Source organism: Rhinopithecus bieti, unplaced genomic scaffold (genome assembly GCF_001698545.2).
Source record: "Rhinopithecus bieti isolate Rb0 unplaced genomic scaffold, ASM169854v2 scaffold_25940, whole genome shotgun sequence".
In the NCBI taxonomy this organism is placed as follows: domain Eukaryota; kingdom Metazoa; phylum Chordata; class Mammalia; order Primates; family Cercopithecidae; genus Rhinopithecus; species Rhinopithecus bieti.
In genome coordinates, this window is record NW_016811810.1 from 613,908 (window position 1) to 638,820 (window position 24,913).

General features: G+C 44.8%; 1 protein-coding gene across 7 annotated transcripts in view; it reads right to left on the bottom strand.

The window, feature by feature from the left end:
• TRAPPC9 (trafficking protein particle complex subunit 9) overlaps positions 1-24,913 on the bottom strand; it is a 745,023-nt gene that overhangs the window by 469,405 nt on the left and 250,705 nt on the right. For 3 of the 7 annotated variants that reach the window (XM_017895132.1, XM_017895131.1, XM_017895130.1), the window contains one exon: positions 9,925-10,048. The exons of the other annotated variants lie outside the window; for them this stretch is intronic. In XM_017895132.1, coding sequence (XP_017750621.1) covers positions 9,925-10,048 — 124 coding nt within the window. The remainder of the gene's footprint in view (positions 1-9,924; positions 10,049-24,913) is intronic. 7 annotated transcript variants of the gene reach the window in all.

The following is a 24,913-nucleotide window of genomic DNA, read 5'->3' on the forward strand; positions in this document are numbered from 1 at the left end:
GGGGGGGGGGGGGGAGAGGAGAGGAGAGGAGAGGAGAGGAGAGGAGAGGAGAGGAGAGGAGAGAGAAGATCCTGGTCTGAGCACTAGCCTTCTCTACCCTGTGACCGGGCCTGGAGAACTGACCGCCAATGTCAGCAGTCGTGGGCTGAGAGTGGGGACAGGGCCACAGCTGGTAAGAAAGCAGGACAGCAGAGAACCCACACAGAAACAGAGTCCATGAGGCCCAGTGACATCTCAGAGAATTCCTCTTTTTAAGTCTACACTAGTCTAATTTACCCAAGATATGGCAGGTGGCTCTTTTTCCATTTTAAAAGTGTTATACTGTTCTTTGAAAAGCAACACACAAGGCAAAAAAAAGAATTGGAAGAAAGTTCACCAAAAGGTGACACTGCTTGTCTAATTGGTAGAAGTAATGTTCATTTTTTTAAATCATTTTTATATTTTAGAATCATTAAAATTAATTATCTCTTAAATACCTTTACTTTTTTTCTTTTTTTTCAAGACAGAGTCTCACTCTGTTGCCCAGACTGGAGTGCAATGCCACAATCTCGGCTCATTGCAACCTGCACCTCCCGGGTTCAAGCAATTCTCCTGCCTCAGCCTCCCGAATAGCTTGGGATTACAGGAGTGAGCCACCATGCCTGACTAATTTTTGTTTTGCTTTTAGTAGATACCAGGTTTCGCCATGTTGGCCAGGCTGGTCTTGACCTCCTGACCTCGGTTATCCACCTGCCTTGGCCTCCCAAAATGCCGGGATTACAGTCATCCTAAATACCATTTTTATAATGAACTAAAACACACATACAGAAAATTACACAAAATATGAATAAGGTCCATGATTTATTACAAAGCATACATCTAAATCCAGCACCCAGCTGGAGAAAGAACATGCCTGTACCCACCACCCTCTCCCGTCTGCTCTGTCACCAAGCCCATCCCTCCCCAGAGCACCCTCTCTCCTGACTGCTAACAACATTTTAGATTTGCAAAGATGCAATAAATAAAAATAAACAAATTTTTGATTCTTAAGTTCATGATAGCATTTCTAGACAGGAGAGCACTCTTTCCATGAGACAGCTTGCCAATAACAGCAGGCTACTACCTATGATCCCACTATGTTCTCAGACTCAGCCATCAATTCACCTATAGAACAGACCGTTTTTCACAGCCAGAGACCACAACGTACACCGAGTATGGTGGAAGACATGGGAAGCATCCAACAGGCACACTGGTGACAGGCACTCCTCCCACAGCACACACAAGGACAGGATGCGCCCCTGCCCTCCCAGAGCTCTGAGTCCAGCGGGGCACACGCACGTGGAGTTAGAGAACTCGGCAGAGCAGGGAATGCTGGACAGGCCCACCTGCACAGAGAAGGCTGGACAGGTGGCCTGGTCAGGACATAGGTCCAGGTGCTACACCACCACCAAAATGCCGGTGCCTTAAGGGCTGTGGAACTGGGTTTCTCTCTCCCTTACCAGCCATGCCCAGGCAATTCAGGCCTAACAGGACAGCTCTAGGAGGCTGAGGACCGAGTCCACCTTGCTGTTCTACCTACCCCAGGGTGTGGCCTGATCCTGCGAGCACAAGGTAGGCCACAACTCCTGCCAGGTCCCACCAGCCAGAGAAGACGGAGTTTGAGTCATGCTGCCCACCCTGCAGATGCCACTGCCCAGGGCTCAGCCGCATTCCCACATCAGGGCCAGGGGAAGCCACCACCAGGGAGGGGCGGGGACCGTGGGGTACAGGGCCGCGGGGTGCAGGGCTGCGGGGTGCAGTGCCGCGGGGTGCAGGGCTGCAGGCACCATGCTCGGCAACCCGGTATTATTTTGCAGCTGATGGGGAGATGGGGAAGGGTTTTAGGTGAGAACTGATACAAACAAATATATATTTTAGGAAGCACTTAAGTATCCAGCAGACACTTTATAGCAGAGAGGAACTACAGGCTCAGGGTGCAGTTAGGATGCTGCTGTGGAGTCTGGGAGGCCTCGAGGCCTGACCCAGACACTGAGGGTAGGAATTACCCAGCAAAAAAGTCAAGGAGAAGAGGTGGCTGCCAAGGAGACGCCCTTCCATGCCTCAGGCTCCTTGTCTGTGAAGCTGGGGTATTGTTACCCAAAAGCTATTGTCATACATCTGTTGTGAAGCTCGAATAATGCAAAAGATAATAAAGCCCTGTGAAAATTGTAAATTACTACACGAACTTTAAAGTAAAACATCTTCTCAAACTTAATTTGACCAATTTACAAAGCAAATTTAAAGAACTCTATTAGAGAATTTCTATAGCTACAAAATAGTCACTTTACAATTTCTATACATTTTTATCACTGTTCCTTGCTCAATAGAACTACTTCTATCTTGTTTTAAAAGTTATTAGGCTGGGTGCAGTGGCTTATGCCTGTAATCCCAGCACTTTGGGAGGCCAAGGGGGGTGGATCACCTGAAGTCAGGAGTTTGAGACCAGCCTGGCCAACATGATGAAAACCCATCTCTACTAAAAATACAAAAAAATTAGCTGGGCATGGTGGCGAGCACCTATAATCCCAGGTACTTGGGTAGCTGAGGCAGTAGAACTGCTTGAACCCAGGAGGCAGAGGTTGACACTGCACTCCAGCCTAGGCGACAGAGCGAGAGTCTGTCTCGAAAAAAAAGTTATTAAATGGCTACTTATATTTAATATTATATTTATAATATAAGCAATACAGTTTATAATTATCCTTTTCTTCTTGATTGTATACTTCACCAAATATGAGGTCTCTGCATCTCTTCATTACTCTTAATTAAAACAAGTAGAAAAACAGGAATCCTAAAATGCTGGGATCTTGACAGCGTGAGTGGGAATGTATGGCTGGTGAAACACTTGCCCTAAGGTGCAGAATCATCAGGTCTTCTTCATTATTTTAACAGTAAAATTAAACCCAACATTGCAAAATCTTTCCTTTTTTTTTTTTTTTGAATCAAGCAAATCAATAAATCTATGGATGAAAGCCAGTTAAAAAACATAGCAGAGATCAATGCTATGTTATTTTGATTCCAGTGCAAGTGAGCATCGGATCAACCACACCCACTCGATACTCATCTCTACATGGTACTCTACAGATTGCGTATCCCTTTTCCCAAGTGCTTGGGACCATTAGTGTTTTAAAAGAATTTGGGATTTCTTCAGATTTCTGAATACAGTTACCCCTCAAAGCACACAGGTTTGACCTGTACAGGTCCACTCATATGCGGGTTTTTTCAGCCAGACGTGGGTGGAAAATACAGTATTTGTGGGATGCGAAACTCATGTAAACAGAGGGCTGACTTTTCATATGCACAAGTTCTGCAAGGCCAACTAGAGTACTTGAGCATACGCGGGGGCCTTGGAGCCGATGCCCCACCCAGACCGAGGGACAACTGTGTTTGCAATATACATACTGGCTGAGCATCCCAACTCAGAAAATCTGAAATGCTCCAATCACCATTTCCTTTGAGTGTCATGTTGGTTCTAAGAAAATTTCAGATTTGGGGTTTTTGGAGTTGGGATGCTCGACCTGTACTAAGAAGCTGTAGTTGTAGTAGTTCCGAGGGTCCCACGTATCTCAGACTCAGCTCAAGGCTATACTTCCTGAAACACAGGTCAACTGTCACATGTCATTGAAAAAATTCCAGTTCTTCACTTGGACCCTTGAAGAACATTGAAGAGCAGCCACTGTATCTCTGAATCCCTTTTCTACATCCTAACCTTCTTTCACCAGCACAAACTCTGGATCTAACAAAAAGATACCAACTTCCCCTCATCATCCTGGCCTCTCCCTATTGGTGTTCTTTTTTTCGAGACAGTGACTTGCTCTGTCACCCAGGCTGGAGTACAGTGGCTCAATCACAGCTCACTGCAGCTTCGACCTCCTGGGCTCAAGTGATCCTCCCACCTCTGCCTCCCTAGGAGCTAGAACCACAGGCACGCACCATCATGCCTGGCTAATTTTTGTATTTTTTGTAGAGATGAGGTTCCGCTATGTTGCCCAAGCTGGTCTCAACTTCTGGGCTCAAGTGATCTGCTTGCCTTGGCCTCCCAAATCCCACAGGTTCTTAAAAGCAGTGATGAGTCAGTGTGGTCGGGAGAGGAACTGGGCTCCTCCCACACCTGTACATCCTCTGGGCTCATTTGGCTCTTCTCATTATCCCAGTTTACTCCCCCCAGAATATCCAGGAGCAGCCAAGAAAATAGCGCTCCCCATCCCGGCCTCCCAGAGATCATGGGAGAAGGAGAAGCTAAATGTGTGAGCAGAAATAGAATATTCTTCAGCAGGTTGAGGGTGGGGGAGATTTCCCCAGCAAGAATGAGCGACAGTGTCACTGCCTTCAGGGATTTAAATTTTATACAATCCCTGGTATCTACAAATAGATACACAAAACATACAGATAATAAAATCAATGCACAAACACAGAATTGAAAAAATATGTGACAGCATGAAGAAAAACCCGTGAATAAATGCATCTCTCCTGATCCTCTGACTGCTGCCCTCTGACCCCTCAGATTAAGTAACATCTCCCTCCTCTGAACTCAAAAACACATTACTTCTCAGCACAGCTCTGGGGAAGCTGGGACTCTCTATTCTGCTACATGCTTGCTTCTATGCCCAGCTTCTATCTTTATCCCTACCGAATCCCTGCTCCCCGCAAAACTCCAAACCTCTACAACTCTGACCTTGATGGCACAGCTCTCCCAGCCATGCTGGCCTATCCCTACCTTTAAACATGGCATTCCCCTTTACCAGCCTCTGCCTCGCACTTGCTGGCATCCAGGCCTGAAATGCCCTTGACCTTTTCCTCCTTCAAGTCTCCCTTCACTTTCCCGACTGCCCTCTGTTCCCCAGGGATCTACTTTTGCTCCTCTTCTCTCTTGACTCATTCCAAGGAACCACACACAATTTGACCATCCACAGCTGACTGTCCTGAATCGATACCACCAAGCTGGACCTCCCTCCAGAATTCCAGCTGAAATTGACTTCTTTAGTAGCACACATTCACCTGAACGGCCAAGAGGCAGCCCTATAAGTAACTTCCCAAATACCCTCTGAAACCAGCCCTCCTCCCATTGTTTCTAACCCAGGGCATGGCTTTGCCATCCGCGACATGGCCCAAATAACACTACAAATGCTTCTGTGTAAGGAACCCACACCATACACAAATATTGTTTTCCAACCAAATACTTCTCACATCAATTCCCTCCTCTCCACCCTCACTAAAACTGCCTTCTGCAAACTTGAATCATTTCTCTGCCTGTGCTCTTTCAACAGCTTCCTAAGTGGCCTAACACGTGCCTGGCGTATATTTGCTGAAAGAATGCCGGAACCAAGGCACAGTTTCCCTGCTTCCTCCAGTACTTCCTCCTGCCAGGTTTGTTTCCACATGGCCACAGAAGTGACTGCCCTGAAAGTAAGATCAGATACATAACTCCTTGCCTTAAAAGTTCTGCCAGCTCACTATTTCAGAAGACCAGCTCCTCTTGCCAAAGTGTTATCACTGGGAAAAACTAGCGACCGAAGCCTCGAACAAGAGGGGGGGCATTTTAGAAATCATGTTAGAGTTCTACTGAGCAGTAACTTAAAAATAAGCTTGAAGGGGTAAGAAAATGCTTATAACATAATTTTAGTAAAATAGAGGACTAGACTGCTCATAAGGTCTGATCTCACCTACACACAGAGATGCATGGAGAAAGACTGGAAGGAAATATGCCAAAATGAGAGTAGCACCCATTTCTGGGTAGCGAGATTTTGGGGAATGTTTTGCGCTTCTCCTTTAGAGTTTCCTCAAGTTTCCAGATTTTTTTTTTTTTAACAAGGATCATTCATTACTTTGTGATAGGAAAAAAATAAGCACAAATAAAAACAATCTCCCAAATCTTTTGCTTCGCATGTGCAGCTCTTAGCACAAGCCATCTGGTTTTCGGCTCTCTCTATGGTCTTATCTTCCCCTCCTCTCCACACCTCATGCGCACAAACTAAACTCCTCCTCCTCAGCAGCAGTCACATATGCCAGTCCTGGAATAACAGCCAGGTTCTGCAGGGCAGACGCACGGCCTCCATAGCTCTCTCGTCTATCTGAGGCATCGCCACATTCTTGGTAAGTTTTGAAGCACAAATCCTCATAAAGATGTGATCAATTGAACTGAGAAGACAGAGAAATCAAAGCTAACAAATGCCTGTTGATCACTGTCCTATATCAGGAGCTCAGGTCAGAAACCAGAAGTGAAGGTGTTACTAAAATTCTATAGAAAACAGCTACAATAACAACAACCACTAATCCAGCCAGGTGCGGTGGCTCACGTCTGTAATCCCAGCACTTTGGGAGGCCAAGGCTGGAGGATCACTTGAGGTCAGGAGTTCGAGGCCATCCTGACCAACATGGTGAAACCCTGTCTCTACTAAAAATGCAAAAAAATTAGCCAGGCGTGGTGGCAGGCGCCTGTAATCCCAGCTACTCGGAAGGCTGAGGCAGGAGAAGTGCATGAACCCAGGAACCAGAGGTTGCAGTGAGCCGAGATTGTGCCACTGTACTCCAGCTCGGGCGGCAGAGCCAGACTCCATTTCAAAAAAGCAGCAGCAACAACAACAAAAAACAACCACTAATCCCTATTAAGGGACGATGAGCAGTGGAATTGCAAGCAGGAATTAACCGGTTCAGAGAGACTGGGCCCAACTGCCCAGGTATACACAGAAGCAGAGCCTGGAGGAACCAGAAAAGAAAAGGAGGAACCTTTTCTCACTTGAGAAAAGGTGGTCGTTGTGTTACACAAAAGGAGGCTGCAAAGAGAAAGAGGCAAAAAGCTGTGCTGAAGAACAAACTGCTAGCTGCTTCTCCGCCATGGCTTTCCCTCCTTCCTCACTCTAGAAAGTGGCTATTCGAGAAGTAGGTTTCTTTTTTTAAACCCTTAGCAAATTTCAAGAACGTGCCCAGTTTCATTGCCCAGCCTTTCAAAGAAAGAAGGTCAAATATATAAGAACAGAGACTAATCGAGGGGAAAGCAAACCTTTGGAGCACTGAAGTGTGTTTTTGCTGCTGCCAAACAGATGCTGTACAGTTGAGGGATTCTCCAGCAATGGGATTCTCAAGTTCACTGTCCAGGATCAAAGTCACGTCTGCTGTTAATCCCTGTTCTCCAATGGGAAGAACGGGCAGTCCCTAGGAGTGGCGGATTAGAGGAGGGGGCAGTTGCAATAGCCTCTACAGTGCTCAGCATCTGCCCCCACCAAGGCACAAGTGCATACGTTCAGGCTTTGATCACTAACAGAGGCAGGAAACGAACTCAAAGCTAACTCTTATTGAGGGCTGACAATGTGCCAGATGCTCTCATACGCATTTTCTCCAAGCTCACAAGAGCTGTTTGAGACCCATATTATTCTTATTTTTCAAATAAAGAAACTGAGGCTCACAGAAACTCAGTAATTTGCCAGTGGGTGATACTAATAGTGGTGAAGCCAGGTCTGCCTTTAAAGCCTCATATGCTGATGTATGCGCCCACCAAATCTCATGCTGACATGTAATCTCCAGTGTTGGAGGTAGGGCCCGGTAGGAGGTGTCAGGATCATGGGGGACCAATCCCTCCCGAATGACTCAGCGTCATTCCTTTGGTGACGAGTGAGTTCACGCGAGATCTAGTTGTTTAAAAGTGTGTGGCATCTCCCAATCTCTCTCTCTTGCTCTTGCCATGTGACACGCCGGCTCTGGCTTCACCTTTTGCCACGACTGGAAACTTCCTGAGGCCCCACCAGAAGCCAAGCAGACGCTGGCACCAGGCTTCCTGGACAGCCTGTGCAGAGCCATGAGGCAATTAAACCTCTTTTCTTTATAAACTACCCAGTCTCAGGTATTTCTTTATCACAATGCAAGAACAACCTAACAGAAAACCCAAATGCTTGCCCAACCCGATATTTCCCCCAATAATACTATGGTGTCCACAAAAAGGCAGATGTCACTGGCTAATACCCCACAGCACAGTGGAGGGAGCACAGGTCTGAGAGTCAGTGACCCTGAGTTTAAATCTCCTCCCCTACACTAGCACATCACTTACTTACTTCTCTGGGCCTAGCCACCACCAAAGGGTGAGAAGCATCACTCAGGGCTAAAATGAGGATTTTAAAAGATCGTGGATGGTGCCCGGCATGTAGCAAAAATTTGAAAAAATACAGTATCCCTTCTCTTCCTCAAAAATGTTAACATCTTGAAGCTTTGGTTAATCAAAAGACTCTAAATCATCTGTGTTCATTTCCAATCAACCCCAGGCTTCAACACAGGTTCCTTGAACAATCTGTAATTTGCAAATCCAGATTCAGATAATGAAGGCCAAGCAGGCTGAGTAAATTGTCAAGCCTAAGAAAGGGTTTCAGAAAGTTAAAGCAAGGTCCCAAGAGTGGCACACGTGTATTTCACTTATTTAACTGAAAATGGTTTCCTCACAGCCATGCAAGAGTGATGGGTGCCATATTCCATGGCATGATCACCTCAACGTAGGCAAAAGGACTCTGTTAGAAGAAGTCACTGGCTGACTTCTGCAGTCAACAGGCCCAATCATCCACAGAGCAAGGTGATATGTAGAAACCTCCTGGCACAGTTCCTGCGGCGTGTTTTGTAGCAGTAAAAACAGGCAGCATGGTGCAGGGGAGGAGCAAGCTGCCCTCCCACAGCCCTCGCATCAGCTGTGCAGTCAGGGCAGCCCCACTATAGAGAGCCCGGCTTCAATACCTGCAAAACCTGCTCCAATGAGGTTTAAGAACCAGACATAATATGCGATGCACTGAATTAACTGCTTGTCACATCATGGGTAACTATTAACTATTCCAACTAATCACATAACAACTAGTAGCCATTATTTATTGGATATTTTCCCCAAACACCCAAGGAATGACTAGTTATTTATTTATTTTTTGAGATGGAGTCTTACTCTGTCACCTAGGCTAGAGTGCAGTGGCACAATCTTGGCTCACTGCAACCTCCACCTCCCAGGTTCAAATGATTCTCCTGCCTCAGCCTCCTGAGTAGTTGGGATTACAGGCATCCACCATCATATCTGGCTAATTTTTGTATTTTGAGTGGAGATAGGGTTTCACCATATTGGTCAGGCTGGTCTCCTGACCTCAGGGGATCCGCCCGCCTCAGCCTCCTAAAGTGCTGGGATTACAGGCATGAGCCACCGTGCCCAGCTGAATGGCTGTTTAAATCTTGCAGAAGTAAAACAAGTATTTCACTGGGGAAAGACAGGTTTCAAACACCTCTGCCACATATACCTTTATTCCAGAGTTGCTTGGAGGAAATTTTCTAAATAATCTATTAAATCCCTGGCTCATCAATCTAAAATGTGAAAATGTGTTCCGAAGTGATTTTCTAATGGAGATATTGGCTATTTCCCCACAGGAATAAATTTAAATTACACACTTAGGACTAAGGCTGAGATTCCTGCAGATCTAAGCTTTAAAATCATGAACACAAATTTAACCCAAACAGAGTGACCTACCTTCAGAATAGGGAGAAGTTTCATGTTGTAGGCATTGCAAAGCCTAGCTTCTTACCTCAGTCAGCTGAATACAAGTATTGGATATAAATCTTCAAAGTTGAGCTGAAAACATATACTAAGACAAACTGTCCATTTTTTACATCACTGGCAAGTTTAAGAAGTTCATATTTGAGTCAGAAGAAAAGAAATGACACTCTCCCACAAAGTTCCATAAGGGCAGAAGGGATCTTTGTACTTTCAGGGAAAAAAAAAAAAGCTTGGTTGGTGCCTACTGCTAGAATGTCCACTGGAAAGACTGCAGCCAGTCCACAGGAGGCCCACTGTTCTAATGGGAAGAGCATGCACTTTGACGTCAGGCGGCCAAGGCCACCTCCAAGCTGTGTGATTGTGGACAAACTATCGCTGCAAACGAAGACTGCAATACCTACCTTTCAGGGCTGGTCTGAGAATGGCTAGTAACGCATGCAAAGCACTCAGCACAGTGCCCAATGCAGAGAAGGCTCCCAGTATGTAGAAGCTAATACATTTTGTCATTTCGCACAAGGCAACGTTCTGGGAAAAGTCCAAGAAACAGATTCAGAAAACACAGGGTCCAGTCCCAGTTCCAGTACTTCCTTGGAGCCACAAACTCTAATCCCAGTTTTAATCCATTCTAACCTTGGGGTTCCCAGGGCTGAACTCTCTGAAAATTAATTCCATCCATACATTCTGCTGCTTCAAACCCCCATGACCACCCATTTAAAATCTAAACTCCTTAGTATGGCAAAGGCCCCTGTCTATCTTCTCCGCCTCTACATTCACTGTCCTCCTTTCTCTGCCTTCCTACCTCCTCCTATCCAATCTCTCCCCAGCCCGCACCCCTTCACACCCCAACCACTTGAAATACAGTCATTCCCCTCCCACAGCATGATCTCTCTTGGATACCAAAATCGCTCAAGTCCCTGATATAAAATAGCACATCTGTATATAACCCGTGCACATCATTCTGTATAACTTACTCTCTAGATTTATTATGCCTAATAAAATGTAAATGCTATATAGTTGTACTGTATTATTTAGGAATGAATGATAGGAAAAATGTCTGTATAGGTTTAGTACAGATGCAGTTTTTTTGTCTGGATACTTTCAATCCAAGATCGGTTGAATCCACAGCTGTTGAACCCATGGACGCAGAGGTCAACTGTAACTGAGGCTCCTGAGATACACAAGGCACACTCTGTGCCTGTACCTAGGGCACTCGATCATTGGAAGGTCTCAAAGGAACCTCAATACCGACGCATCTTTCAATACCCAGCTCTGGTATCAACTGTCTTTGAAGCTTTAAAATTCCTGTGAGTATTTGCATGCCTACACTTACACATCCCTGACCGTGCATTCTGCATAGATCACACCTGTGACACTAAAACACACTCAATGACCCACCGTAGAGATCACACCTGTGACACTAAAACACACTCAACAACCCACCATACAGATCGCACCTCTGACACTAAAACACATTCAACGATCCACCGTACAGATCACACCTGTGACATTAAAACACACTGATCCACTGTACCGGTCACACCGGTGACACTAAAACACTAAAACACACTCAACGATCCACTATACAGCTCATACCTGTGACACTAAAACACACTCAATGATCCACTATACAGCTCACACCTGTGACACTAAAACAATGATCCACTATACAGCTCACACCTGTGACACTAAAACACACTCAATCCACCACACAGATCACACCTGTGACATTAAAACACAATGATCCACTGTACCGGTCACACCGGTGACACTAAAACACTAAAACACACTCAACGATCCACTATACAGCTCACACCTGTGACACTAAAACACACTCAATGATCCACTATACAGCTCACACGTGTGACACTAAAACATACTCAATGACCCACCATACAGTTCACACCTGTAACACTGAAACACACTCTATCCACCATACAGATCACACCTCTGACACTAAAACACACTCAACCCACCATACAATTCGCACCTGTAACACCAAAACACACTCAATCCACTGTACAGATTGCACCTCTGACACTAAAACACACTCAACGATCCACCGTACAGATCACACCTGTGACCCTAAAATACTCAACAATCCACTGTACAGCTCGCACCTGTGACACTAAAACACACTGAACAATTCATGTACAGACCACACCTGTGATGCTAAAACACACTCAATGATCCACTGTACAGATCGTACCTGTGACACGAAAACACATGCAATGATCCATGTGTGAACTCCTTTTGAGAAAATACCATTTTATCTTTTATATCCACAGCACATAGCAATTGCCAGGAATAGAGTAATACTCAGTAAACATAAACTACATGCATAGGTGAGCGCATCATAGATGAACGCAGGCGACATCGCTGCTCCACAGAAAACTGTGGGATCGATAACAAGTGAGGGGACTGGATCAGGACACTAGGAAGAAAAGAGGAGGAGAATAAAGAGAGTGAGGAAGAGGAAGAGAACATAAAGAAAAGGAGAGAGCAGAAAGAGAAGACCTTGAGACAAATTTAGGATAATATTTTGCAAATAAACCGGGAATGAGCTTTGGAATTGCAAATCCTAACATGAGCCGATGTTAACATAAGAGCACTGCAGTCTTAAAACACACATATCCTTTCTTCACTTGCATCCTCTTAAAAAGCCTGTAAAGAGGGCCGGGCAGGCACCTCCTCCTCACTTTGCAGATGAGAGCCGTGAGGCCCAGAGCAGCACGGTGACTTTCCCACGGAAAAGTGGCTGAGGAAATAAAGGCTGAATTCGAACCCCGAGGTGGTTTTGTTTGTTTTTTGTTTTGTTTTGTTTTGCTGTTTGGATGGTATGCAGCTCTGCTATTGAGACGTGTCTGCCTTGGTATCAAGTACTATCTAGATGAAATACAGTGATGTGGGTTTTAATTTCCTCTTTTCTTACCAGATATGTACTGACATTTGGGCCACAATCCAACCCTTAGGGATATTTCATTTAATGAGCTCCGTGTTGCTTTTTAAAACAGCCATATCTCTTCAAAAGCACAGAATATAAAACAAAAGAGAACAGAACAAAAGAAAGCAAATCGAGATTTGTCACGGGGGAGCCAGTATGGGCTAAAGACAAGGTCAGGACAGGCGGTCTTGGGGGCTCAGGAAGAGCCTTTCCTTGACACAGGGAAGCTTGGTGCACTGGCCATCTAGTCTCCAAGGCTCAGCTTAAGCAACACCCATTCTAGGGAAACCGTCTGCTTCCCCCTCAGAGCATTCACAGCATCCACAGGGTGGCCCTGAAACCGCCTTTGCAAAATGATGACTGAGACAGTGAAAGAGATCTAACTTAACTGACTCCATCTTGCTCCTAACCTCCAAGCTGTCCTTGTTCATTCCTGGGCATAGGCTGAACTAACTTTGGGAGAAACTTCATAGTTTAAACAAAGACGGTAACAGCCCTTTCCCAAAGCAGACCTCCTCCTTGCCTGGGGACTAGATTGCCTTTGTAGTACTAACATTAGCCAAAAGATTAAAAATTATGGTTTAGGAGTCATGCAGATGGAGGCTACAAGATTCTGACCCTCCCTGAACTGCTCCTAAGATCAGCGCTTGAGATATTTTGCAGACCCTGCACTTGATGGATCAGCTGGCTCCACCTGGATCGATAAACTGGCTTGTCTGCACTTGTGGCCCCATCCAGGAACCAACTCAGCACAAGAAGGCAGCTTTGACTCCCTATGATTTCAGCCCTGACCAATCAGCACTCCTGGCTCACTGGCTTCCACCAAGTTATCCTTAAAAACTCTGCTCCCCGAATGCTCAGGGAGGCTGATTTGAGCAGTAATAAAACTCTGGTCTCCTGCACAAGTGGCTCTGCATGAATTACTCTTTCTCTATTGCAATTCCCCTGTCTTGATGAATCGGCTCTGTCTAGACAGCAGGCAAGGTGAACCCCTTGTAATTGTGCTTACAATCCTATGGTGTCATGTCCACTCCAAGTCCGCCTCCTCTCTGGGCTGAGATTTCCTGAATGGCAGGAACCATGTCTCTCCTCTGGTAATCTCAGAAGTTGGCCTAGCACCAAGGACGTTCTTGTATTCAGCAAATATTTATTAGCACATTCAACGTGCCAGATACTGTGCTTGCAATGAATGATACCACAGTGAGATGGAAAGAGGGAGACAGATGACGCCAGCACAGCAGGCTGAACGCGGCAACACCCGGCACAGGGCAAGGGGCAAGTGCGGGACTCCTGGGGGAAGACAGCAGTGCAGCTGAGGCCTGGATCCCCAGGAGATTTCAGAGAGCGAGAAGAACAAGTGGAGCTGGGGAGCTGTGCGGCTCACAGCTTCTCAAAGCACAGTACGAAGCAGGGCTTCTCGCACGTGAACATGCATCCGAGTCACCTGGGGGTCTGTGGAATGTAGATTCCAAACTCAGGAGGTCTGGGAGGGGCCTGAGGGTCTGTATTTCCGACAGGTCTCCCAGGGGGATGCTGATATTCTTAGCTGGTAAATCACACTGTGAGTAGCAAGAATGTGGACTATCCCAGGTGTCCAGATACATGTAAAGACACAGATCCAGGCCTAGACCTTCCAACCTACACAGGGGTCCTGTGAAATGCGTATTAACCAACGTCACTGGAGGAAATAATTACGCAGACAGGTTAAGTAACCTGCCTGATGTCACGCAGTTAGTAGGTGACCAAGCTGGAATGTGAACCTAGGGCCATTTACGCCCCCAGAGCCTTTCTTCCTTCCACTTCATCATGCTGCTTTCTCAATAAATATCTGCTCAACTCAGTAAATCACTAAGCATCCCAAAGTCAAAGGTAAATATCTTTGCATCACCAGCACCACGATCTATATCCACAGATCTTCAATTGTTTTATTGCACACTCCTATGAGCTTTAAAAAAACACTTTTGAGACTACGTCCCCAATATGCACATTTATTTAAAGTATACATTAGTACATTTTTAAACGAATGCAAAAACAAGTATTAAAACAGAAGAGACAGTAACTTTGGAAGACAATGTTTTGACTGAAAACCGTAGGGCTAAAGATAAAAGGAACTGCATACTACATACCCACAAAATTAAAATAATTTTAAATAAAATGTTTTTAAAAAAAGGAATGGCACGGAAACTGTGTACTGTAGTTGGTAAAGTTGCTTCTCACAGGGTGCAGAGGAGCAACCGTGAAAGTGCTTTACATGCACACTGGAGTCAAGTCAACCAAGAGTAGCTGGTGGGACCTAGTTTCTCACAGTCGGAGAGAGAAGTTACAGATAAACCAGACAGGAAAGCTAGAATGAGCCCTGTGGGACTGGACTTAGTTACACTCGTGTTTCACCAGATGGATAAACACAGAAATAATTACAGAGACGTGTAGATGCATGGGTTTCCTAGCCCTATCCACTGAAGGGGCCTAGAAGCAAGGCCAACCAGGACAAATCCTCCGTAAAGAATTCCAAATAATGTCTGTAGATGCACCCCCACCAGAAGGGGTTCCCATCCTCTCAGCCCCTGCCTCCAGCCCTAGAGTGTGGGCTCCACTTAGTGATTTGCTTCCCAGGAAGAGAATACAGAAAGTGGACCAAAAAGAGTCACTTTCCAATGGAGAAAGCTGGCAAATGCGACCCTGGCCAGGCGATCGAGGCCAACATCACCAATGACTCAGACGGGCACCCCTGCAGCGGCGTCATGAGAAGGGCACGTCAGCTCCTTCTCATTATACGGAAAATATCAGAGAAACACAAAATGAGGCACAATCTGCAAAATATCTGACCAGCACTCCTCAGTACTCTCAAGCTCACGAAAAACAAGGAAAGACGAGCCATCATAAACCAGAAGACACTAAGAAGACCCGGAGGATAAATGTCATCAAGTGTCCTGAATGGGACCTGGGACAGAAAAGGAGAGGAGCGAATACATGAGTAAAATCTGAATCAAGGATACAGTTTAGGCCGGGCGCGGTGGCTCATGCCTGTAATCCCAACACTTTGGGAGGCCGAGGCGGGCGGATCACAAGGTCAGGAGACCGAGACCACGGTGAAACCCCGTCTCTACTAAAATACAAAAAATTAGCCGGGCGCGGTGGCGGGCACCTGTAGTCCCAGCTACTAGGGAGGCTGAGGCAGGAGAATGGCGTGAACCCAGGAGGCGGAGCTTGCAGTGAGCCGAGATCGCGCCACTGCACTCCAGCCTGGTGGAGAGTGAGACTCCGTCTCAAAAAAAAAAAAAAAAGGATACAGTTTAACGCACAGTGATGCACCCATGCTGGTTTCTTATTGTGTGGCAAATGTACCCTAGTAATGTACAATGCTGACAATGGAGAAAACTGATATGAGGGATATATGGGAACTCTCCGTTCCATCTTCGCAGATTTTCTGTAAATCTAAAACCATTCTGAAATAAAAAGGTACTTTTCAAAAGGATGAGATGAAAATAGATGTAATATTCTTCCTGTGTTCCAATAGCATGTCACCACTGTGCTGTTCTAATGCCAGATCCAGGGCTCACAGACCCAAGCCTTTCAGAGTCCAGAGGGGTAAGAAGAGTGTGAAGCAGGCAAGCGGTCAACCCAGGCAGAGGCAGGACTGCGACTGGTTGGGAAGCACGTGCCTGTCTAAGACATCCTGAAGCAAAATATTCTGAAAGAGAAAACAGAAACCTGCAGGCTGAATTTCCCAGCCTGTCCAGCCAGTTTGCTTCCTCTAAGCTGAAGTATAGATTGGAAACCAGAATGCAATTTCCACAATGGAATTAATTACAGTTGTTTATGCAGTTTCTTGAGAGAAGGTCTCCTGTCCTGTATTTCCCAAACACTGTTCACCTGCTGATCTGCCTTGATGCAAAAAACAAACAAACAAAACTGTTCTTGGATTCTTCCAAGGATGCTGCCTCCACTGATTTTTTTAAACAATCATTTGATATTTGACAAATTTTATTTTAAACTTTTCCAGAAAACAGCTCATAGAGTTCTCATTTACTTACTCAATGCCTACTGTGTATACTGTTACAAAATATCTTTGATTCCCCTGAACAAATCTAATTTCAAATATTATATCTCATTGTCATTCATATGCTTTGTCGGATGATAGGTCTTGATATTTAATTTAAAAATACAGTCATACTCTGAGTCATTTTGATGCTGGGGACATTTTTATGTAATACATCTGACTCCCACTCAAACACTAAGTCAATATTCTCATCCTAGAGCTTATGAAGGGAAGAATGGGAAAAGGGGAGCAGCCAGGGACAGGGAGAGGCTAGGGGACAGGATGATGGCCAAGCTTGGCACAGCACACAGCAGCAGTGCCGTGTTGGGTGGGAGGGAGCAAGAAGGCTCAGCTGGCCATGACATACCATCAGAGCTATGGCAGGTCAGGGAGGGCCCTGAGGAAAGAATGTGGAAGGTTCCAGCACCGTGGGAAAGATTTTGGAGTCAGGCACACCTGAGTTTGCACCACAATAATATCATTTATTAGCCACATTAGTTTACAAAGTATCTGCTCTAAGCCTCAGTTTCCCCATTCCAAATGGAGATATCAACACATTACAGCTGTTTGGTGAGATAAAAGCTCATCTTTTGTAAATAAAAAAAAAAAAAAAAAGGCAAGGAGTCTTTCAAAGATTGTCCACAATGATACTCAAAACAGAAAAGGGAAATAAAACCCCAACTTCTCAATTTCTGCAGAAGCTCTTAAACAATCCCTTACTTTCAAATTAGAAAGTAAAAGGGAAAAAAAGCAACATCCTGTTTCTGTTTTTCTACTAGGCACTCTATCCCTGGGTAATTAAATAGCCCCAGTGGTTGAGCTAAAAGTTCTAAAATTTACAAGAAAAGGTCACTTTATAAAAGTAGAAAAAATAACAGAGAAAATCCTTTCACAGAACTTGAATGACATTATTAAAACCAGGCAAAGATCATCCATTGATTCTAAACATTAGATGCCTGACTGACGTATTTGTACTACTGCCAAAGTACTGACGCCTAGAATATTCTGGTTGCAAGGGGAAAGACACAATGGGCTCAGGCCCTCATTGCCCTATCCAGGGGTCAATTCTAACCTCACTAGTGGTCGAAGGTAACGCAACCTGAAGGACCAGCTTCACCTATGAAGTATTCTAGGCAAAGAGGTTTCATCTGAACCGTGGAGCTTTCGCACACAAATTCTAGTTTAAGGGAAATCAGGGGATGGAGAAACAGATTCAATAAAACAACTAGATAGGCCGGGCGCGGTGGCTCAAGCCTGTAATCCCAGCACTTTGGGAGGCCGAGACGGGCGGATCACGAGGTCAGGAGATCGAGACTATCCTGGCTAACATGATGAAACCCCGTCTCTACTAAAACTACAAAAAACTAGCCGGGCGAGGTGGCGGGCGCCTGTAGTCTCAGCTACTCGGGAGGCTGAGGCAGGAGAACGGCGTGAACCCGGGAGGCGGAGCTTGCAGTGAGCTGAGATCCGGCCACTGCACTCCAGTCTGGGCGACAGAGCGAGACTCCGTCTCAAAAAAAATAAAAATAAAAACAACTAGATAAATCCAAAAGGTAAGACATTCTACAGGGCAACTCATCTGGTCTCTTCAACAAGCGTCCAGAAGAAAAAAGTGGTGCTAGCTGAAAACAAACTTAAAAGTAAAATGTGATGCAATGAGTGGTCCTAGATTGTATACTGGTGTGGACTAATTTGTTATAATAAAATCTGGGGATCAAATGGGAAAAAATTTAAAATCATCTACAGAGTAGAAGCAATAAAAAATTACTGAAATAGAAAATGGAATAGCACTAATTGAACAAAGCAAGATACAAAATAGTATTTACAGTGATCTAATTTTGAATTACAGGGAAAACACATCCACAGGTATTCATATAGGCAATTCATTAAATGGTCCTGAGTGATACACACTCTGGCTTCATGGTCGTGATCTCTGGGCAGGAGGAAAATGAAATTTCTCTCCTTTCATTTTTGTCTCAACGGTATTCCTGCGCTAGTCTGTGCTGATAGTGCTTCTGTAATGATCAACCATTTGTTGTTTGTCTGAAAAGTCCCGGTGTCCTAACAGCCTCACAGTGTTGCTCAGTGAGGCCAGGACAGTGGCAGCGCTGAAAGCTTCCACCTGTGTGAGGGCTTGTCACTCAAAATGCGAGTGAGGACTTTGGAGCTTCGCCTGATGAACGGCAAGTTTCCTAGCAGGAAGGAAGGGGTGAAAACCGGTGCTCGTGGGAAGGCTGAGCTAACAGACAAGCGCAAGGTAAATTCCGCAGAAGAGACAGAGGAGACCGGCTGGAAAAGATCAAAGGAATTCTGCTGGAAGTGAGAAGGACTCAGCCAAGACAGTGGCTGTGTGTGGCCATGGAACATCACAATCATCTAAGAGTCCTTTATAAGGAAGAGTGTGCAGGACTTCCCCACTGGCTGGGTACCAGGAGTGGTGGAAGGATCACATATGAGGCCAAGGTATTAAGCTCCAAAGATTAAGAACATCAAGAAAACCCAGAAGCCCTCCACACACACAAACTGGAGGAGGACAGGGTACATAAAGGAGATTACAGTGGCCAGTGCTGTCAAACTTGGTGAAAGATGGACGATGACACGGTTTGGATGTTTGGTCTCTTCCAAATCTCATGTGGAGATGTGACCTCCAGTGTTGGAGGTGGGTCTGGTGGAAGGTGTTTGGGTCATGGGAATGGATCCCTTATGTTTTGGTGCCCTCCACACAGTAATGAGTGAGTTCTCGCTCTGTGAGTCCACATAAGAGCTGGTCGTTTAAAAGAGCCTACCATCCTATTCACAATAGCAAAGACTTGGAACCAACCCAAATGTCCATCAATGACAGACTGGATTAAGAAAATGTGGCACATATATACCATGGAATACTATGCAGCCATAAAAAAGGATGAGTTCATGTCCTTTGTAGGGACATGGATGTAGCTGGAAACCATCATTCTGAACAAACTATCACAAGGACAGAAAACCAAACACCACATGTTCTCACTCATAGGTGGGAATTGAATAATGAGAACACTTGGACACAGGAAGGGAAACATCACACACTGGGGCCTGTCGTGGGATGGGGGGAGAGGGGAGGGATAGCATTAGGAGATACACCTGATGTAAACGACAAGTTAACAGGTGCAGCACACCAACATGGCACATGTATACATATGTAACAAACCTGCATGTTGTACACATGTACCCTAGAACTTAAAGTAGAATAAAAACTAATAAAAATAAAAATAAAAAGTAGAATAAAAACAAATAATAAAAATAAAAGAGCCTGCCATGACTCACTTGCTNGGACACAGGAAGGGAAACATCACACACTGGGGCCTGTCGTGGGATGGGGGGAGAGGGGAGGGATAGCATTAGGAGATACACCTGATGTAAACGACAAGTTAACAGGTGCAGCACACCAACATGGCACATGTATACATATGTAACAAACCTGCATGTTGTACACATGTACCCTAGAACTTAAAGTAGAATAAAACTAATAAAATAAAATAAAAGTAGAATAAAACAAATAATAAAATAAAAGAGCCTGCCATGACTCACTTGCTCCTGCTCTTGCCCTGTGACACACCAGCTCCCCCTTTGCCTTCCAACATGATAGGAAGCCTCCTGAGGTCCTCGCCAGAAGGAGATGCTGGCACCATGCTTCCTTGCAGCCTGCAGAACCATGAGCCAGTTAAACCTCTTTTCTTTATAAATTACCCAGTCTCAGGTATTGCTTTATAGCAATGAAAACAGATTAACAGAGATGATGAACAAGGGCAGTGAGAAAAAGATCACTGGACTTTATTGAGAGGAAATCTTAACAGATAATTCCAGTGAACGGAATTTCATCGAAATGCTGAGGATGTCAGCCAGATGCCAGAAGGTTACACTGGGGGAGCTTGCTCAAGAAATTTAAAAATCATCTACGGAGATGTCAGTTTAAAACAGACAAAAGGAAAGAAAAAGAAGGAAGAAAGTATGTGTAGGAAGACTCAAAGTAGATACAGAATGATCACAGTAAGTAGCAATATTGACATCTCCTTTACAATGATTCTAATGTAAAACTTATGCTGCCTAGAAAATTCTTAGTGTCACCAGGAGTTAAATAAAATATTACTGGTATTCAGAAGATACAAAGATTACCAAAAGCATGGATAAGTCATTCGACAAAGCAAAAGTTATCAAAAGTTTATACTGCATGATACATGAAACCATTTCCTGAAGTCTACAGTAAATGTGTTCATCTATTTTTTGCTTTGTAAGAACAAGAACCCAAACTACAATATGTAGAAAGATTGGGAAACATTCATCACTAAAAGCATCATTTACAAAGAGAGTGTTACGTAAATCTCATTAACACAGAATTAATGTTCAAGTGCTCTGATCCAGAGGAAATCGTTAAGATTAAGAACTTTAACTTAAATAAACAGAAATTCTCAGAAGACTGCCACTTCACAGCCTACTTGAAAATAAGAGATTTTAAATCATGAATGCACTACATGAACTATTTTAAAAATCAAAGAGAACAACTCAAATGGATTAATGAGAATACAGATGAGCAGGAGGAATCCCCACCCAGAAGCCCTGTTAAATGTAGCTCAGCTGCCATCCAGACAGCTGGTTCAGGCAGGCCTGAGCAACCTAATTTGAATCTGGGCTCCCACTCACTGCCCCTCCTACAGTCTCCATCTCAGCTACCAGAGTCACCATCTGCCCAACCATGCAATCACTCTTGTCCCTTCACCTCACTCTCCAGATGCTGATTCCCACAGAGAATTACTGACATTACCTAGGAGATGTCTCTGACAAGTGGCCACTCTGGTCCACCCCCTCGTCTTCAGTCTTATTTCCAACCCTCACCATCTTCCCTATGACTCACTGAACAGATCCTTCACACATTTTGTCAGATTTATTCCTAAGTGTGTCATTTGTTTTGAGGCTGAAAAGGATGTTACATCATGACCAGATAAGGTTTATCCCCAGAATGCAAGGTTGGTTTAACATTCTAAAACCAATCCATGTAAGTCACCACATTAACAAAGAAAGAAAGAAAAAACATGATCATCTCAAAAGATACATAATAAGCATTCAGGAAAATTTGATGTCCTTTCCTAATTTAAAAAAAAAAATCATCAGTAAACTAGGACTATAAGGTTCAGAAAGATAAAATAATTATCTTCTATGTTACAGAACTGCTTTATAAAGTCAGCCAAAGCCTAAACAATATCTAATTCTTTTTCTGTATGTAGTCTTACATTTGCTTTCTTTCTTTTCTTTCTTATCTTAAAATTTTCCTTCGGGGCTATTATTTATAAAGCAATAATTTTCTTTATCATAGGATATCTTATGCCTTGAAATGAATGTCAGAAAATTCTCTGTATGCTGTCTTCCTTGGCAGAACAAGAAAAAAAACTAGGATATTCAAGTTTTGATTTACCAAACTAATAAATTCTGGCTAGGGGTGAGTCACAGTATTACTACTTCCTTACGGTCTTAACGTGGCTCCATGGTCTGCATCATGGAGTCTGGATCTTTAAAGCGGTATTCAGGATTCTTCACTTGTGGTCTCACCTTATATGTTCTAACCTCATTTTTTATGGCCCTACTTCAACAATATTGCCCCAAATACATACATACATACATATATATATATATACACACACACATATATATATATTTTAAAAGCCCATTTCTCCTTGTTTTTGCTGAGGCTGGTTCTTTGGCTTACAATGCCTTTCCACCACTCCCTGCGCCTTTTTGCCTGCCTCCTTCCCAAGCCGTCTGTGACCCTTTCAGTGGGAACAAGCATCTGTCGAGCACCCATCATGTGCCATGCATGGGGAAAGAGGAAAGCAAAGCATTTCTGCCTTCATGGAGCTTGAAGGCTAGTGGGATGACAGACAAGGACAGTGCCAACGACTCCGCCCAGTGATAATGAGACTGCACCTGGAGAAGGCATGCAGGAGCCGTGCGTCTCTTTAGCCCCCAGGAAGCAGAGCATTCCCTGCAGTTGGGTTCTATGCAACCTGCTTCACCATAAGAACTGCTGTTGACATACTAAGGATGGTCTCCATTTCAAAGATGGCCTGAAGTAACCCGTCCACTCTAACAAAGCGGGGAAAAAGCTGAGGTTCATTAAAGATCTGTTTGAAGCATGTGGGGTTTTCCCTCCTTCATTCTGCCTGTTTCGGTAGTGGAGATATTTCTAGGGGTAAGGGATAGAATTCTTTGTTTGATGTTGTCTCTATTTCAACTGCCTTGGATTTTTTAGAAACTAATAATGTCACCTAAATGTCCTTACCCAAAGCAAACATATTTGCTTTCTGTCAGTCATTCTGAATAGCAAATCTAACTCAATTTTCCTGTTTGGCAAGAAATGCAATAAAAGCACACATTTCCTTCCACTGTCTGGTTTTTTCCTACTGTCTTCACATGGATCATGCTGAACACACTGGTGGTGGCTGGTCTTAAGAGAATAGCTTGTGAGTCTCACCTAGCACTGCAAAGATTCCCCAGAGTCCCTGTAGACACTGCAGATGAACTACCTGGTGCTTCTCAGTGACAGCGTCTTGCAAAGATTCAAGGGTTTCTGAGAATCCTGGTGTTTTGCTGCCATGAATCATAACCTGGGAGAATGCTGAAGCAGGGGCTGGCAGCTTTATACATTTGCTAGACAAGTGTTTCTAGACCTCCCCCAAATAAGCATGTCAATGCCTAGATTAATTAGATGCTTATATTAAAATTTAATCTCAGGCTGGGCGCAGTGGCTCATGCCTTAATCCCAGCACTTTGGGAGGCCGAGGCGGGAGGATCACGTGAGGTCAAGAGTTTGAGACCAGCCTGGCCAACATGGAGAAACCCCAACTCTACTAAAAACACAAAATTAGCCGAGCATGGTGGCACACGCATGTAGTCCCAGCTACTTGGGAGGCTGAGGCAGAAGAATCACTTGAACCCGGAAGGCAGAGGTTGCAGTGTGCTGAGATCGCGCCATTGCACTCCAGCCTGGGCGACAAAAATGAAACTGTCTCAAAAACAAAAAAGATTAATCTCAAATGTTTATTAAAATTCCTTCTCAGAATTCAGGTATTATCAGTCGCTGAGGCATCCCAAACTAAGCTACTTAGAGAGAACTTACCATGTACCATTTCTATGAGACACACCAGAAGTGTTCATAAGGATGCTTGTGGTCTAGTCCTAAAGACAACAAAAAATGTCAAAACAAATTGAAAAATATTTCATCTCTTAAGGCGGCGATCCTCAAAGCATCGTCTCCACATCAGAAGCAGCGGCAGCACCTGGGGGCTTATTCTACATGCAAGCTCCCAAGCCCTCTGAAAATGGGGTCCAGCAAACTGCGGCGTAACCAACCTTCCAGGTGATGCTGATTCAGGCTAATGTAGGTGCCACTGCCTTAAGGCGCTGGCATGATCAAATGCAGCAGCCTGTGATCAACAGGAGGACACACTGAAGAGCAGAGCAATTCTTTAGAAGTCATTTCATTTGCTTTCTTGTTCGCTTGCCCAACGTTTAATGACAGCCTGCTCCATGTCAGCCCCTATAGCAGGCACTGGAAATGCAGAGGTTCCTGTGGTATCCCACTCTGATTCAGGCACACACAGTCTACTGGGGAAACTGCACGTACATGCTATCGGCCCTTGAACAACATGGGTCTGAACTGCGCAGGTCTACTTAGAAGCAGATTTTTTTTCAACCAAAGGTGGAACAAAAACACAGTATTGGTGGGATATGAAACCCACATATTTGCGGGGCCAACTTTTCACATCGGGGGTTCTGCAGGGCCAAGTGCAGGACTAGAGGATGTGTGGATTTGGGTGTGTGGGAGATCCTGGAACCAATTCCCCGTGTATACCAAGGGGAGACCATCATTTAACATGCTGGCAGTTGGTGCTGATGTTGTTCAGATAGTGTTTGTTGTTCAGCACAGCAAACTGTCACTGACGGAGGCTGTGAAGGGGCCTCGTGGACACACCCCGCCTTTTCGTGGCATCTCTGTGGTGAGGCCTTTGCGGGCGAGCAGGAGTCACTCCCACGTCTCTCCTTGTTTGTCCACATGGTATTTGTTTGCGGCTTGTCTCTTCTGCCGGATGTCAGCTTGGGAACTTCGCCTTGTTCACTGTTACGCCCCCAGCATTGAGAACTGGGTGTGCTCTGGGTGCTCACTGGATGTTTGCTGAAGGAATGGATTACATGAAACGTCACGGGAGTTCTGAGAGACAGTGATCACCATGGAAGGCAAAGCTTCTAAGGTGTCACAGGAACTCAAGGAACAGGCCATCCACCTCTCTCTGTCCTGAACATCTGTGTTAGAATTCCACACGCAGCAGACTCTCTCCACATCTCTTACTTCTACATTTCTTATTAAGTTTTGAAACTGTTGAGCAGA